Source organism: Choloepus didactylus, chromosome 2, assembly GCF_015220235.1.
Source record: "Choloepus didactylus isolate mChoDid1 chromosome 2, mChoDid1.pri, whole genome shotgun sequence".
NCBI classification, from domain to species: Eukaryota; Metazoa; Chordata; class Mammalia; order Pilosa; family Megalonychidae; genus Choloepus; species Choloepus didactylus.
The window spans coordinates 115,480,551-115,495,832 of NC_051308.1; the positions used below are offsets into that span (position 1 = coordinate 115,480,551).

General features: G+C 55.8%; 1 protein-coding gene across 6 annotated transcripts; it reads left to right on the forward strand.

Annotated features, from left to right (window-relative positions):
- Positions 1 to 1,897: 1,897 nt before the first annotated feature.
- SEMA6C (semaphorin 6C) lies at positions 1,898 to 14,895 on the forward strand. Of its 6 annotated transcripts, none has more exons than XM_037826024.1 (18): positions 1,898 to 2,161; positions 5,910 to 6,081; positions 7,461 to 7,575; positions 7,867 to 7,930; positions 8,088 to 8,144; positions 8,573 to 8,674; positions 8,865 to 8,955; positions 9,165 to 9,284; positions 9,472 to 9,560; positions 9,891 to 10,108; positions 10,387 to 10,518; positions 10,861 to 11,013; positions 11,226 to 11,399; positions 11,706 to 11,852; positions 12,052 to 12,129; positions 12,248 to 12,303; positions 12,484 to 12,528; positions 13,400 to 14,895. In XM_037826024.1, the coding sequence occupies exons 2-18, from the start codon at positions 5,964 to 5,966 to the stop codon at positions 14,416 to 14,418; spliced, it is 2,778 nt and encodes a 925-aa protein (XP_037681952.1). In that variant the 5' UTR covers positions 1,898 to 2,161; positions 5,910 to 5,963; the 3' UTR covers positions 14,419 to 14,895. The 6 variants fall into 6 exon arrangements, with proteins under 6 accessions (XP_037681952.1, XP_037681953.1, XP_037681957.1 ...); XM_037826025.1 differs by having other exon boundaries at positions 1,898 to 2,147; XM_037826029.1 differs by lacking the exon at positions 1,898 to 2,161 and adding an exon at positions 12,890 to 12,985 and having other exon boundaries at positions 4,431 to 6,081.
- The last annotated feature ends 387 nt before the right edge of the window (positions 14,896 to 15,282 follow it).

The window sequence follows — 15,282 nt, forward strand, 5'->3', positions numbered from 1 at the left end:
ATTCCACACTCACCAAGTAAAAGCCTTTGCTTAAGCTGCGTCCCTCTTTGGAACATATTCTTCTTTCCTTTGCACCAAACCAATCCCCACCAAAATTCTCCTGTCCTCCATGATAAACTGTATTCAACATCTTTGCCATGAAGAACATTTATTCTCTTTTCCTTACATTTGGGAATTTATGTTCAATTTAGCTTTTAAAAAAAGTCGTTTAATATATCTAAGTCTTGCTTTAATTCAAATAGACGGTCATTTATTTATAGAGTGTGACCACATCCCACAGTGTATTGGGGCTGAAGTAAGTACTTAATGCTTACTGGATTGAACTGAGATTTGAGCTGGACCCTAAAACTTCAAATAAATAACTGACTTAAACCTCATTCACTAATCTAGTCAATAAGCTCATATTGAGTACCTATTGTATTTTAGGCACTGTGTTCGGAGCTGGGGAGATTTCTTTCAACCTCTGATTGCTTCTATATTTTGAGGTCTTTCTTCCAAAACCTCTCTCCACCCTTTAAAACAGCCCCAGCTGTCCACTGAATTGTCGTAGACCCCCCCCTGAGGTTACTCTTTCGGAGGTGGTTCTGACTGGATCACACTGGTTCACCTGGCTTTCCATATCTATCTCTGTGTCTCTCTGTGTGTGTGCATGCACATGCATCTTGCTTACTCATTGGGTAGCTTAACTTAATTGGTGGTGCTACCCATCCTGATCCCCAGTCCGGAGTCCAAAGACCAGGATGTGGGGGGAAGTGCCCACTCAGATAAAACTATCCAAGAATGCCAGTGTCTCCCAGGCCACCCACTTTTCTGGGAATTTTGAGAATGCCTTTTGTCCCAGCCCTTCCCCACGCAGGGAAGAATCCTAGCATACACCACCAAGGTGGAGCCAAGCAGTGCTGTCTGAGGTAGCCTCATTCTTCCTCCAAGCTGACGTTCCCAGAATCAAAGATCAAAGAGACTTTGTGGAGGGTAGGGATGGAGAGGGATTATTTTGCTGTTTGGAGGGATGGCTGGGGTGCTCTAAATAAATATGGGACATCACCAGTCCTGTGTCTATGGAGCAGAAAAACTCGGTGAAGTTGGGGGCAATCTCTCTCTCTCTCTTTCTGTTTCTCTCTCTCTCTCTCTCCAATCCCCTTCAATGTTACTCCTGTTTTTGTGTGATTCTCTAAGTTTGTCTATCTCCACATCTCTTTCTTGGTTTCAGCCCCTCTCACCTGTCCTCCATCAACCAACAACCCACCTGCCAGCTACCCTGGCTTCTCGGTTCCTTAGCTCCTGGCCTAGTGGCCTAAGCCCACCCTGCTTTGACTGTGTGTATGTGTGTCTGTGTCCAAGGGGTGCATCCTAGGCTTCCTTATTGGGAACAGGATGCACCAGAGGACGCACATGGGTAATTAAAGGACTTAGGTAGTAGAAAGGAAGGAACAGAGGGTTGGGCTGAGTCCGAAAGAGACAGTAGACTCCCCAGGGAGCAGGGTCACCATTGGGGAGGAGAAGGGATGTAGGGTTGCTCTGGCTTTGACAATCCAGCCCAGCCCAATCCAGGCTCCCAGGTTTCCTGTCTCTCCTCCCAGCTTCTCCTCCTTCCTCCTTATTAATGCTTGTGACCCCTCCTCTATCAGCCTGTCTCAACTTCGGTGTTTGTCCTTCCTTCTGTCCGAGTCTCTTCGACCGCCGGTGGGTCTCTGTCCATCTCGCCCGTCTCGGGTCTAGCTCACGCTCCCAGCAGGGCCACCTCAGTGGGCGGTGCTCCCAGGGCCCCGCCCCCGAGCAGTACTATTGGTGGAGAGGGGTAGAGAAGGCGGTGTCTAGCCGGTCTCCGAGGGTGGGATTAGTTGCAGCGACTCAGAGGCGGGCTGGAGGCGGGGCCCGTCCTGAGGCGGGAGGGGCGGCTGGGGCCCGGTCCTGAGCTCCAGGCGGTCGCATTGTTTTCCTCCGCGGAGCCGCGGCGGGAGTGGGGGCTGCGACTCGGACGTAGGTCCTGCCGACCCGACAGCGTCCTGGAGCCCGGATCCAAGCTCCATCCAATTCGAACGTTCATCACATCCCGCCACAGCCCCAACCACGGATTACGAACTCCGCGCGGCGCGGGGCCCTTGCCCGCCCACTGCGATCTTGATCCCGCTGACTCGAATCTCGGAGCAAGTACCCCAGGGCAGCGATGGGGCTGCAGGGAAGCGGGAAGGGATGGGGGGCGCTGCCTGGGGCAAGCCCTCGAAGTGCGAGAGGTTGTGGTGAGGGTGCCGCCGAGCGGTGCGCCTGGCTGGCGGAGAGGGTTGGCGGAGTTGGGGTGCACAAGAGGGAGGAGGGGACCGTGGCCGAGCCCCGACACTGTACTGTTGGGCGCAGAGTCTGGGCGCTTCGGACTGGGCTTCCTCCGGGTCGAGTCACCCTGGATTGGGGAGCGTGAAAAAGGATTATTTGAGGCGCGCACCGTACTAAGGGTGGAAAACCTGGCCTCTTACTTCCCCGGCAGGGAAACTAAGGTTTCGAAACTGGCCGAGAAACCGACACTCTTGACGCCCCTGCAGGGGTGGGAAGGGGACGGGTCATTCCGGACCCTGGTGTTACGGCTGCTCCTCTCTCCTTGTGCAAGCGGGAGTCTGAACACCCCCAGGAGGTTCACTGGATGCGGCGTAGTGTCAAGGAATGGGGTCCCGGAGATACATCGGTCCCAGCGCTTATCTCTTTCCTTCATCCCACTCGTCCCGAGGCTTTGTTAGACGAAGGTCTCCCAAGGAGGAAAGCCGAGCTGGCGACCCCATCCTGAGAAGGCGAATCCCGCTTAGCGCTGGCCCCCGGCCCGCCCTCGTCAGTTCCCAGCCTCTGGCCCTGTTTCCCTGGCCTCGGAGACCCGCCTCCGCTCCCCCACCCGCGCTCCCATCCCCACAGTCTGCGCCTGCAGGCCCCTCCAGCCCCTCCTCCCGCTAACGTGGCTCTGGGACCCGGTCCCGGCCCAGTCTCCACTACCCGCCCCTCCTTGGGGCCCCAGATCCAGTGAGGGGGAGACACGTCGAGCCCAAGGCCCATCTCATGCGAGGCTCTAGACACCTGGATATTGTTGGGGTATTGGATGTGAGGGAAGCTAAGGGCCGATTCAGGGATTGAGAGTTAGGGGTGGGGGAAATGTCTTCGAGAAGGGAATGCGCCTGTTCGGCGAGGTCCTTGGCTCCCCTCCCCCACCCTACCCCCCAGGGAGGTGGACTGGGGCGGACAGGCGACCCGCCGGAGGGCTTCCTACTATTGTCCCCAGCCCTGTCTCCCCTTCTCCATCCCTTCCCCAGCCCTTGCCAGACTCTGGCTATGACCCCAGCCTCTCCCCCAGAGGCGGCTGCGGGGCCGGGAGGAGAGAGAAGGGGTGTTTCCTCTTCCTACCTAGAGGAAGATATAGAAAGAGGAAAAAGAGCTGACCAGGTCTTCCCATTTGCTTCAGATGGGGAGTATGAAAGCTGGGATTGGTCCCAGGGAAGAGTTAGCCTTTCTCTAGGTCATGGATGGGTTGGGAGCGACGCAGATGCAGCTCCCCCAAAACAGCTATGGAAGCCCTCTTCAGGATGTATCATAGTAGTCTGGGGGCAAGGCAAAGGCCAACCAAGTGGTTTTAGGGACTGGACTAATCCAGCCTAAGGTGGTGACTGGAGTGAGGCTGGGAGGGAAGGAGGCAGGGCCTGCTCTCTCAGGAAAGAAGGAAAGGGTTGGGGTTCTGTTATCAGAGCATTTTGCCTGATGAAATGAAGAGCATGTAAATGAGATGCAAATTAGCCTCCATTGTCCCCAGCCAGGGTGCTTTTGCTAAGAAGACTGCTTAAGGATTCTGAGGGTTTTAATGTGGGAGTGGTTGTCATGTCCCCACAAACTCTCCCAGTCACCCCCTTCCCCAGGGCTGGTCCTGCAGCTCCAGGAGTATCTGGCTAGGGGGCATGCCCATCCCTGAGCATGAAGTGGCCCCACGAGGCTAGCACCTTTGTAACTGAACTTCAGTATCAATGACACCCCTACTTTCAAGGCAGAATCTCCCACACTGCAAACTCAGCAGACTATTCCTGAATTTTCACATTTACTTCCAAGAGAATGTGGCAAAGGAGGTGTAACAGTCCTTTCACTCCTTCTGTCATCAGGTCAGGGCTCTTCTGTTCCCCTGAAACACCTCCCCCTCCCCCCACAAGTCACCACCCTGGGTAAGGAAAGGGCAGCATCTCCTGAGGGCAGGGGCTGGAACAAGGCATGGTTAGGAAGCCAGAGGAGGGTCTGGCTGCTCTCCCCATTTGCTAAAGACCAAAGTTGTTTCCAGGGTGAAGATACTAGTTGCCCAGGGCAACTTGGGGGAGGGGGGACAAGAGAGGGAGGATAGGAGACAAGCTGTGTCCCTTTCTCTTCCTCTGGGAGCACCAGCATCCGGAAACATGAGGGCGGGGTGAGGGAGGGAGGCTCAGGCTCAGCCTTTAACACGGGAGGGTCATTAGCTGGCTGCCCTGCCCCTGGGGAAAGGGGTCATCATTAGGCGTTCCTACCCCTTCCCCTCCTCCAGCTCTCTTGGGGCCCCACCTGACGTCAGCCTCCCCACCAGTGACGCTGGATTGAGGGCGGGGTGGGGGGGCTGGGTTCTGGCTCCAAGACTGGAATTGTTGGGGAGATGCGAGGGGGTCCTGGAAGCCCAGGGTATCTCCTTTAGTGATCACGGTGGAATAAGTAACTAAAGACTGGTGAAGCAGAGCTGCCTGTTCACAGAAGAAAGGATACTCATCCTTCCTGACCTGATTTCCAGAGCCTACTCAGCCCCTCACTTCAATTTCAGGGGAAGGCAGGAAGCTGGTATATACCTCCCACTGTGCATCCAGGGTCAGTTGGCTTGGGAAGCTGATGGGTGGAAAGGAGGCCTGTCTCACTGTCCCTTCCACCATATCCATCTTTTCCTGGACTTTGGGCTACAATTGCCTGCCTGTCATTGAATTATTTATATTTCAATTTCAGAGGCAGACTGATGAGGGAAGGAAGGGAAAGAGGGGCATGGTCAGCCATTTCCCCTCACCAGGATAGCCCCTTCTATCCCTGGCTCCTCGTAAGGGGTGGATCCGCTCTTCACCCCACCAAGTACATGCATTGGTTCTTAGGAGCCAGGGAGGGAACAGGGGGCTAGAGAGGCTAGAAGGGGGCACAGTGGTCAGAGAAACAGCTGCAGCCAGAGCTAAATTTAGCTTCTGATCTGGCTTTGATGCAGATTCATTTTTGGCTAAGACGGTCCCCCCACCCCCCACCTCCCCTCTCTATCCAGCTTCTCCCAGCCCTGAGAAGGGTCCATGGAGCAGGAACTGAGACCAGGACTATGACCCCCCAGGCTGTCCCCCCTCTTGAGGAAGATTCTGTTCTTTCTCAATCCTAGAGAGGAGGGTGACTGCCTCACAGCTGTCTCTGCCTGGGCATAGTGCCTGCCTTGCTCCCAGGGTGCTGTGAGGGTCTGCAAGGGAGGGGGAAGCAGACATGGTGCCCTCTTCCTCCTCTCAGTGCCAAGGAGTCACTATTTTTAATTTTAAGGCTTTAGTGTCTAATATTAGCTGAGAAGGGGTTAGCAAGAGGGAGGCCAGGAGGTGTCACCTACCGAATGTCCCAGACCCAGTCAGGAGAGAGGTGGAAAAGCTGAGTGAGAAGGCTGGGAGGGGGAGCCCGTGTCCTGTCCTTACCTGGGGTCATCGTCAGCTATCCTGACACCAGCCAGTTTGGGCCAGTTGGAGAGGGAAGAGCCTTAAGTGACAGTGACAGCTGACTGGGACTGGGACAGTGCCAGACAGGGTTCTTTCCTCCACCCCACAGGGTCTTCTGGGGATAGACCAGAGGAGGAGCCCTGCCCTCATCAGAGGTGGGGGTAACTTGGCCTCCTCCCTCACGTCTCTCTGTCCTCCTTTCAGGGCCAGCATATGGGTGAGGGGGCACCCCCTGGGGCGTGAGCTGCCCCGCACAGGATGCCCCGTGCCCCCCACTTCATGCCCTTGCTGCTACTGCTGCTACTGTTCTCACTTCCTCATACCCAGGCCGCCTTTCCCCAGGACCCCCTCCCTCTGCTGATCTCTGACCTTCAAGGTGAGTGCCCTGGGACAGTGCCCCACTCTGCATGAGCTCATCGCTCAGTCAGCAAGTGGAGACTGAGACCTCCTGTGTGGGAGGCCAGGTGCAGCAAGGCTCCCAGCCTCAAAGAAGCTAAGAGTCCGAGCAGCAACAGGGAACAGACAGGTAGAAGGAGCTGGCACCTCAGGCCATTCACGTCTCATCCCTGAGCCTGGTTCTTCACTTAGAAGTAGTGTTGTCTGGCCTTTAAGACTCTCAGCCAGACCAAACCTGAGCAAGTGTGAATCTCTGCTAAGCTGCTCATTAGCTGTGTGAGCTTGGCCGAGTTATTGAACCTCTCTTTGCCTCAGTCTCCTCATCTGCAAAATGAGAATAATAATAGTATTCTATGTCACAGAGTTATTTAGGGATTAAATGAGGTAATACATGGAAAGTGCTGAGAACACTTGTCTAGCACCAAGTAGATGCTTTATATGTGTTTGCTATTATTATTAGCTGCAAAATGAAGGCCTGTGATTTGTCTCCTCTCCACCAGTTGTACTACCACCATCAAGCCTAGGTCTCACCATGACAGGAACAATAAACCCACTGTTTTGAAACTTTATCTATTTACAGGTCCCTGTTAAATACATAGGATTTAGAACAATTTTAAGGACAGAGAAACTGCAGTTAGGTTATTGGGGGTAACTGTTGGGGGACAGAGATAAGAATAACAAACACTTATATGTACCAGATACAGTTCTAAGTGTCAAACAAATGTTAAATCATCTATCCCTGAACTCTGGGCTCCTTTTGGGCTCTGATGACTGTGATTACGTCAGGTGGATGCTAGAGTTGGTCAGAAGAGGCTGAAACCTTGGAGGACTGTGAAGGGCCTTGAGGGGAGGGTACAGAGAGAGGACTGGGAGGAATGGGGTGAGGAAATGCTCCAAGATGAGACAGTGTACAAAGTGGGAGAGAAAGGGAATTGCTGGCCCTACAGCTGTTCGGAGAAGGAGTTGGGGTCAGGTCTGAAGTCAAACAGACCTGTATCTGAATCCCGAAGACTGCCACCTCCAAGCTCAAAGAGCTTATGCAAGTTCCTTAATGGCTTTGAGATCAGGCTCATGCAGAAAATGGTGCCGATGTTAGTTCCTACCTCGTGGTGCTGTTGTATTAAGTGAAACTGCATCTGAAGCGTTAACAGTGCTTGCAGAGGTTAAGTGCTCAATGTAAGCTATTATTATTTTTATTAATAGCTTTAGGGCACCTCATACCTTACCTCACATAGCCATTATGTCCATGGCTGGGTAGCTCTCTCCTACTTTCACCTGGTTGGGGAGGGAGGGTGTTGGGGGAATATGTGGTGTGGTATCCTGACCAGCCCTCAGCACCCCACTTCTCTATGCCTCTAGGTGCTTCCCCATTATCCTGGTTCCAGGGCCTGGATGATGATACTGTGGCTGCTGAACTTGGGCTGGACTTTCAGAAATTCCTAATCTTGAACCGGACTTTGCTGGTGGCTGCACGGTAAATGCTATGGCACAGTTGTAGGGCAGACATGCATGCCCCTAGGCAGACATGGGACCTGCATGGCCACTGCAGCATCTTGCAGGGGACACATGCAGGTGCACAAGCCACGGGACATGGACATGTTTGGATCCAGAGCACAAATGGCAAGGCGTGGAATAAGGAAGGGGATGGGGGGATGGTGAGGGGCAGGAGATCTGTGCTCTTTGTCCCCCAGTAGCTGAATGAAGCTAAAGAGCTTGGGTGGGGTGCCTTGGTTGGGCTCTGATCCCTCCTTACCTGCCCCTTCAGGGATCACGTTTTCTCCTTTGATCTTCAAGCACAAGAAGAAAGGGAGGGGCTGATGCCCAATAAGGTGAGGGGCTGGGTGGGAGGAGGTAAAGGCAGGGCTTTGACGCTGGGGGAGGTCTAATGGGGGTCCACTGGGTGGGAAGAAGGATCCAAAAGGAGCCATAATATGAGGTGGGGTCCAGGTTGCCCCATGATTTTCTCTTTTCTACTTCTCCCTTCAGTACCTAACGTGGAGGAGCCAAGATGTGGAGAACTGTGCTGTGAGGGGGAAGCTGACGGTGAGGAATGGGATGAGAATTTCAATGGAAGGGGAGAGTTACCCCACCTCTAGGCTCTGTCCAAGCAGTCCTCCACCATGCCCCATTTCCCATGCACCTCTCCCATACCAGACTAGAGGAAAATAGGAAGGAAAGGGAAGTAATGATTCTAGCTTTCTTTACACACCTCACACAAAAAAAAGAAAAGTGAGGCTCAGAGAAGTCAGAAAAGACTTGCCCAAGCCACAGAGCTAGCAAATGGCCTAATTGGGCCACTACCCCTCACTCGTCTGCCTGGATCAAGGGGAGCAACCTTATTCCCTGTGACCCCCTAGTCCCATTCCCATTCCCTGGGGATTCTACCTTCTATTCTGATGTCCTACAGGCCTTGACTGGGCCTGTGAACCTACATGGCCACTGCCACTGACCTGGAATTTTGGATTCTCTAGGACGAGTGCTACAACTACATTCGTGTTCTTGTTCCCTGGGACTCCCAGACGCTCCTTGCCTGTGGAACAAACTCATTCAGCCCCGTGTGCCGCAGCTATGGGGTACAAAGGAGAGGATGGGGGCCAGGATGGGAGTGGAGGGGGGAACCCAAGGTGGGAATAAGTTTGTTGGGGTGGGACCAGCAACTGGGGTGGAGGGAAGGGAGTACCCAGAGGTTAGGGGTCCAGAAAGAGATGGGAGAAGAAGGCATAGCCCACAAGGGTTCCAAGAAACTGCTCCCTCTGTCCCCAGATAACTTCACTGCAGCAGGAGGGTGAGGAGCTGAGTGGGCAGGCTCGATGCCCCTTTGACACCACCCAGTCCAATGTGGCTGTCTTTGCAGGTATGGACCTGGGCATGTAGGAAGGAGGCATGTGGCTGGAGGGAACTCTCAACTTAGCCCCTCTCCCAACTTGGTCTCTCCCCTAATCCCTTGAGGGAGGGTTAGAGGACGTGGCCAGGGCCAGGCTAAGGTAGGGGTTTGGGAGGCCCAGAATGAGCAAGAATAGATTCCTGAACTCTCCCCTGATCTCACCCTACCCGCCCCTCCAGAGGGCAGCCTGTACTCAGCCACAGCTGCGGATTTCCAGGCCAGTGATGCCGTGGTTTATAGAAGCCTTGGTTCTCAGCCTCCACTCCGCTCCGCCAAGTACGACTCCAAGTGGCTCCGAGGTCAGGGCGGGCCTGGGGGAGGGAGGCTGCTCCTGGGGAGGAGGTGCAGGTTGAGGACTGTAGTAGGGAAAAGGCACAAGGTGGTGGTAGTGTGAATGTAAGTAAGGGGGCAAGGCTGTGTGAGGCCAGGAGTCTCTGAGCAGGTATAGATACTGTTCCATACCGTTTGCTGTCACCCCCTCCTCAGAGCCACACTTTGTCCAGGCCTTGGAGCATGGAGACCACGTCTACTTCTTCTTCCGAGAGGTCTCTGTGGAGGATGCCCGGCTGGGGAGGGTAAGGAAGAGGGTACCAGGGGTGGGTAGCTTGAGGGTTCTGCTGGATCCTGAGGAGCTGGTCTGAATCAGGGGAGAGTTCCTGACCCCAATCTCCTCAACACAATCTCCTGGACTCTGGGCTGTCAATTTGGAATAGTGCTCAGTCCTCTGCCTCCGTATCCTGGGTTCCTCACCCTTGGCCCAGATTGACCCTTCACACTGTACCCTTTCTTTATTGTGACCCCCAACATTTGTCTCTTGGTACTCTTAACTCACCCACATTCCTTTTACCCAGTTGGCCCTATGGCTCTCTCACTGTTCTCCTTTTCTCTCAACTTTCCTCCCCCAGGTGCAGTTCTCCCGTGTAGCCCGTGTATGTAAGCGTGACATGGGTGGCTCACCTAGGGCCTTAGACCGTCATTGGACATCCTTCCTGAAGCTGCGGCTCAATTGCTCTGTCCCTGGGGATTCTACCTTCTATTTTGATGTCCTACAGGCCTTGACTGGGCCTGTGAACCTACATGGCCGCTCTGCTCTCTTTGGGGTCTTCACCACCCAGACCAATAGGTGAGTATTAGGTTGACCGGTATGGCCCAGTCTGTCCCCATGCCCCACTAATGTCTAAGTTCCCCTCTCAAAGACTACTAATGGGGAGAGTGGAAGGAATCTCCATTCAGTTTGCTGTCCTGCCTACCCTTTTTTCCTAGCCTGGCTCCCACTGGCTTTCCATCCTCTAAGTCTCCACCTTCTAACATGGTGCATGAAGGTAGCACCACTTTGTAGCTGGGAGGAGCTGTGCTGTCCCTTCTAACACCTAGCCCACTGTCCTTTTCTGGCTCCCCCAGCATCCCAGGCTCTGCAGTGTGCGCCTTCTACATGGATGATATTGAGCGTGGGTTTGAGGGCAAGTTCAAGGAGCAGAGGAGTCCAGATGGGGCCTGGACCCCTGTGTCTGAGGACAGGGTCCCCTCACCCAGGTACCCAGGATGGGGATGGGTTTTATAGGGGCAGAAACAAGCAGAATCTGCTCCCAAGATGGGATGGTGAGGAGGGAGTAAGGTGTCCAAAGCCTGGGGGAGGTGACTGTAGTGGTTTGACAGTAGGAGAGACCCCAGGTCAGAGGCCCTAAACCCAGGTCCCAAGAAGAGTGGGCAGTGTAACTGAAGGGCTGCAACAGGGAAGGGGAGCAGTGGTGTGACTATCTGTGTGTAGGGGGAGCAAGGGTTGCCATCATGTTTGTGGGGGTTTGGGGGTGGAATGGAGCCTAACCAAGCCTGGGCTCCCTGCCCTAAGGTTGTCCCTTCCCATGTACCCTTTAGGCCAGGGTCCTGTGCAGGAGTAGGTGGAGCTGCCTCGTTCTCCTCATCTCGAGACCTCCCTGATGATGTCCTGACCTTCATCAAAGCTCACCCACTGCTAGACCCCGCTGTACCACCTGCTACCCATCAGCCACTGCTCACCCTTACTAGCAGGTATGACCCCCCAGATCCCTCCTCCTTCTCTGATCCTACATGCTAAATCGCATTGGTGGGAGGAAAAGTAAGGGAAAAAACTAAAAAGGAAACCCTGAAGTATGGGGGAGGATGGGTGGGTGGGTGGGTGCCAGGATACTTGGGCTTTCTTTTAAATACTCAAGCTTCTGTACAGTCTTCAAGTTGCCTTGACCTTAGGCCTATCCTTCCAGGGCCCTGCTGACTCAGGTAGCTGTGGATGGGACGGCTGGTCCCTATGGTAACACCACAGTCCTGTTCCTTGGCTCCAATGATGGGACAGTGCTGAAGGTGCTGCCTGCAGGTGGGCGATCCAGGAGACCTGAGCCCATCCTGTTGGAAGAGATCAATGCCTACAGCCCCTCCCGGTGAGGCCTTGAGAGAGCAGGCCCTCCACAGAGCAGGGATGGAATGGGAGGTGGCCGATGGGAGGTGGGTATGGGTTGGGAAACTCCAACACTGGCTCCTGCTTGGCAGGAGGTGTGGGTGGAGAAAGGGGCTTCACAAGAAGACTGGACAATTAGGTGAGGCAGGGTGACCACTGGGGAGCCCCAGCCCTGTGGGTTGTGCTCAACTGCTTGTGTGCCTCCCCACCACCTCTTATTCGTCAACTCACCCAGGAAAAAGGGACTCTTCAGCTGCCCCATTTCTGATTCCTTCTGGCCTCACCCCAGGTGCAGTGGGAAGCGGGCAGATCATACAGCACGACGGGTCATGGGGCTGGAGCTGGACACTGAAGGTCATAGGCTCTTTGTGGCTTTTTCTGGCTGCATCATCTACCTCCCTCTCAGTCGCTGTAGCCGGCATGGGGCCTGTCGGAGGTGAGAAGTGCTTTTGAAGTCAGGCCCTGACTGGGTAAGCTTTCTGGGGAGGAGTGGGGAGGTGCCTCAAGTATTTTGAAAGTGTACAGCAACCAGGGTCTGGAATAGGATTTGGGGCTAGAGGCTTCCTGTAGGTCAGAAAGAAGAAGAGGCAAGGAGTGGTAGGTGATTGGAGCCTCATAGACTCAATTTTCTCCAGGAGTTGCCTGGCTTCTCAGGACCCATACTGTGCATGGCATAGCTCCAGAGGCTGTATGGATATCAGGGGACCTGGTGGGTAAGTGAGGGACACCTGGATCTCCTGAGAAGAAAGTTCCCCACCATTAAGAGAGGGCCAGGGTGGGGGCTGACAGCAAGGTGTAGAACTGCAATGAACCACCTCCTTTTTCTCTTAGGACTGATGTGGATCAGGCTGGGGACTGGGAATCCATGGAGGATGGTGACTGCCAAGGTAAACAGAAGGAGGGGCTACAGCCATAGGCAGAGCTGCACATGGCTCTGATGGCCTAAGGTGCCACCCCAGGCATGGGTTCTCATCTTTCCCTCCTTCTGTATAGTCCCCCCATCAGTTCTTCATGAAGCTTCCCCCCACCTCCATCTTCCCCCCACCGTCTTTCTCCTTTCTTCATAGATGGAGCTACTGGGAGTCAGTCTGGCCCAGGGGATTCCACTTATGGTGAGTCCTCTTGTCCCAACTTCTCCTTCCCTTGCTCAGCCTCCACTCACCCAAGTCTTTGCCCCATGGCAGCAGCAGTTCACTCAGCTGAACACCCTGAGACAGTCCCAGAAAAGGGTCAACATCCTCCGAATACCCATCATCTAGCTCAGTGCCTGGCACATAGTGGGGTGCTTAATAAATAGTTTTTGAACAAATAAATGAATGAAATCTCCTGCATGGTGAGCCCTTCCCGACTCCCACAGGAAAGTGGAGGCTGGAGTTCTGGACCCCTGGGTTCCAAAGGGTGGGAGACCCCTGGATGGCTGTCAGAGGTGGAGAGCAGGAACCTCACTGGCTCTGACCTGGTCTCTGTCACCAGTGCTTCTGGGTCCTGGCCCTTCCCCTGAGACCCCCAGCCCCCCCAGTGATGCCCACCCCTGGCCCCAGTCTTCCACTCTTGGAGCTCAAACTCAGGGTAAGGGGGCTGGCTGGGAGGGATAAGAGTGATGTGTGGGGCTGCTGGTTCTTGGAGAATTCTAAGCCCCTCACTGACTCATGTTTGGTGCTCATTATGCTTGTTCCGAGACTCCCCTCCCCAGAGCTGGGCATCCCAGCCCGCCCTCCTTTTGCACTGGCAAGTTTGGCAGTTGCTCTTGGCATGGCTATAGGCGCCAGAACTGGGATGGGGGAGTGTGATGGGCTGTGTGTGTTGGGGGGAAGGGAAGGTGACTCCTGGGAAAGGTCAAGACTGTGTGGAGCGAAGCTGAGCAAACAGCAGGAGAGACGAGGTTAGACCTCACAAGCTGCCATCGTGCCTTCTACGCCCAGAACCATTCTACGCCCTGGGCCTACCCTCCGCTGAGCCTCCCTCCTCCCTCTCGGTCGGCAGGCGTGCGCCGGGACCTCCCCCCAGCCTCGGCCTCCCGCGCTGTCCCAATCCCTCTCCTCCTGGCCAGTGTGGCCGCAGCCTTCGCCCTGGGCGCCTCCATCTCTGGCCTTCTGGTATCCTGCGCCTGTCGCCGCACTCACCGACATCGGAGTAAGGACGTCGAGACTCCCGGGCTTCCGCGCCCTCTCTCCCTCCGCAGCTTAGCTCGGCTGCATGGTGGGGGCCCAGACCCCCCACCACCGTCCAAGGACGGAGACGCCGAACAGACACCCCAGCTCTACACCACTTTTCTGCCTCCCCACGAGGGCGTGCCCCCGCCGGAGCTGGCCTGCCTGCCCACTCCGGAGTCCACGCCGGAGCTGCCGGTCAAGCACCTCTGCGCCGCCGGGGGCCCCTGGGAGTGGAACCAGAATGGCAACAACGCCAAGGAGGGCCTGGGCCGTGCGCGGGGCGGGAACCCGACGGGCGGCCCCGCGCCGCGCGTGCTGGTGAGGCCGCCGCCCCCCGACTGCCCAGGGCAGGCCGTGGAAGTCACTACCCTGGAGGAACTGTTGCGCTACCTTCACGGCCCACAGCTTCCCCGGAAGGGGGCCGAGCCCCAGCCCCCGGCCCCTTTTACCTCGCGGGCGCTTCCACCAGAGCCTGCTCCCACCCCTACTCTCTTTGCTGACTCCTGCCCCCTCCCCCGAGAATGTGCCCCGCCCCTGAGGCTGGACGTGCCCCCCGAGGGGAAGTGCCCGGCACCCACCACCCGGCCTGTGCTCTCAGCACCTGCTCCCCGGCTAGGAGTCGGGGGAACGCGCAGGTTGCCCTTCTCCCCTCACCGTGCACCCCCTGCTCTGCTCACTCGAGTCCCTTCGGGGGGTCCCTCCAGGTACTCTGGAGGTCCCGGGAGGCACCTCCTGTACCTGGGCCGGCCCGAGGGATATCGGGGCCGCGCCCTGAAGAGGGTGGACGTCGAGAAGCCCCACTTAGCCCCGAAGCCTCTCTTTGTCGGGCACTCCTCCCAGCTATTTTAACTTTTAAAGGATGCCGCTCCACGGCCTTAAATTGGGCCCCCGAGGGGCTCCGTGCCCTCAAAGGTCGTATGTGTGGACGCTTCTCAAAGGACAAACCATCTCCCTCCCCCCTTGTTCCACACCTCCAGCCTTCCTGGACTCTGGGTCTCCCGGGGTCCCCTCGCCGCCTCCGGTTTATTTATTGACTGTTGTCTGTCTTTCCCTGTCCTCGAGAGAGGACTGGGAGGTGAAAAGCCCGTCCCCTCAGTGAGCCAACTTTTGGGGGGAACTGGCAAACTCCCACTTCCCCCTCCCTTCCAGCCGAGCTGCCTTAATTCGCCCCTCCGGGCATCCTCCATAAACTGGGCCCCGGGCGGGCCGCACGGCGGAAGGACGGGGCGGGGACTACGCACGTAGTGTACGGAGTTCTCGGCCTCCAGGGACGTCCCTCCTCCTACTGTGTAGGAGCCTCCGCTTCCAATACAGCTGTGTCCCCGAGCCGCTGCCTGACTTGACTCGCGAGAGGGAGGGGCGCGTCGGGAGTCGGTCCGCCCTCGCTCCGGGCGCTTTTGCCCCTGAATCGCTGCCTGCTCCTTGGTCTTGAGCGCTCTCCCGAGTAATTGGGATGGCTGGAGTCCCACCGGGGTTAATCAGGAAAGGTTTCCTGAAGGAGACAAGCGAAGAAATGGTGTGTGGAGATGAGCCAGGGCCCAAGAGACCCACGGTAGAGTTTAAGTGAGTTTGGGAAGGGCACTTGGAGGCATAGCACATTTCTGGACCGAAGAAGGAAGGATTTTTTTTTTCTCTTTTCGTAGTCTGTGTGTGTGTATGTGGTGGTGGGGGGGTTATTTTAGGGGAAATAATATGAAGCTGCAGTGCAAGGGA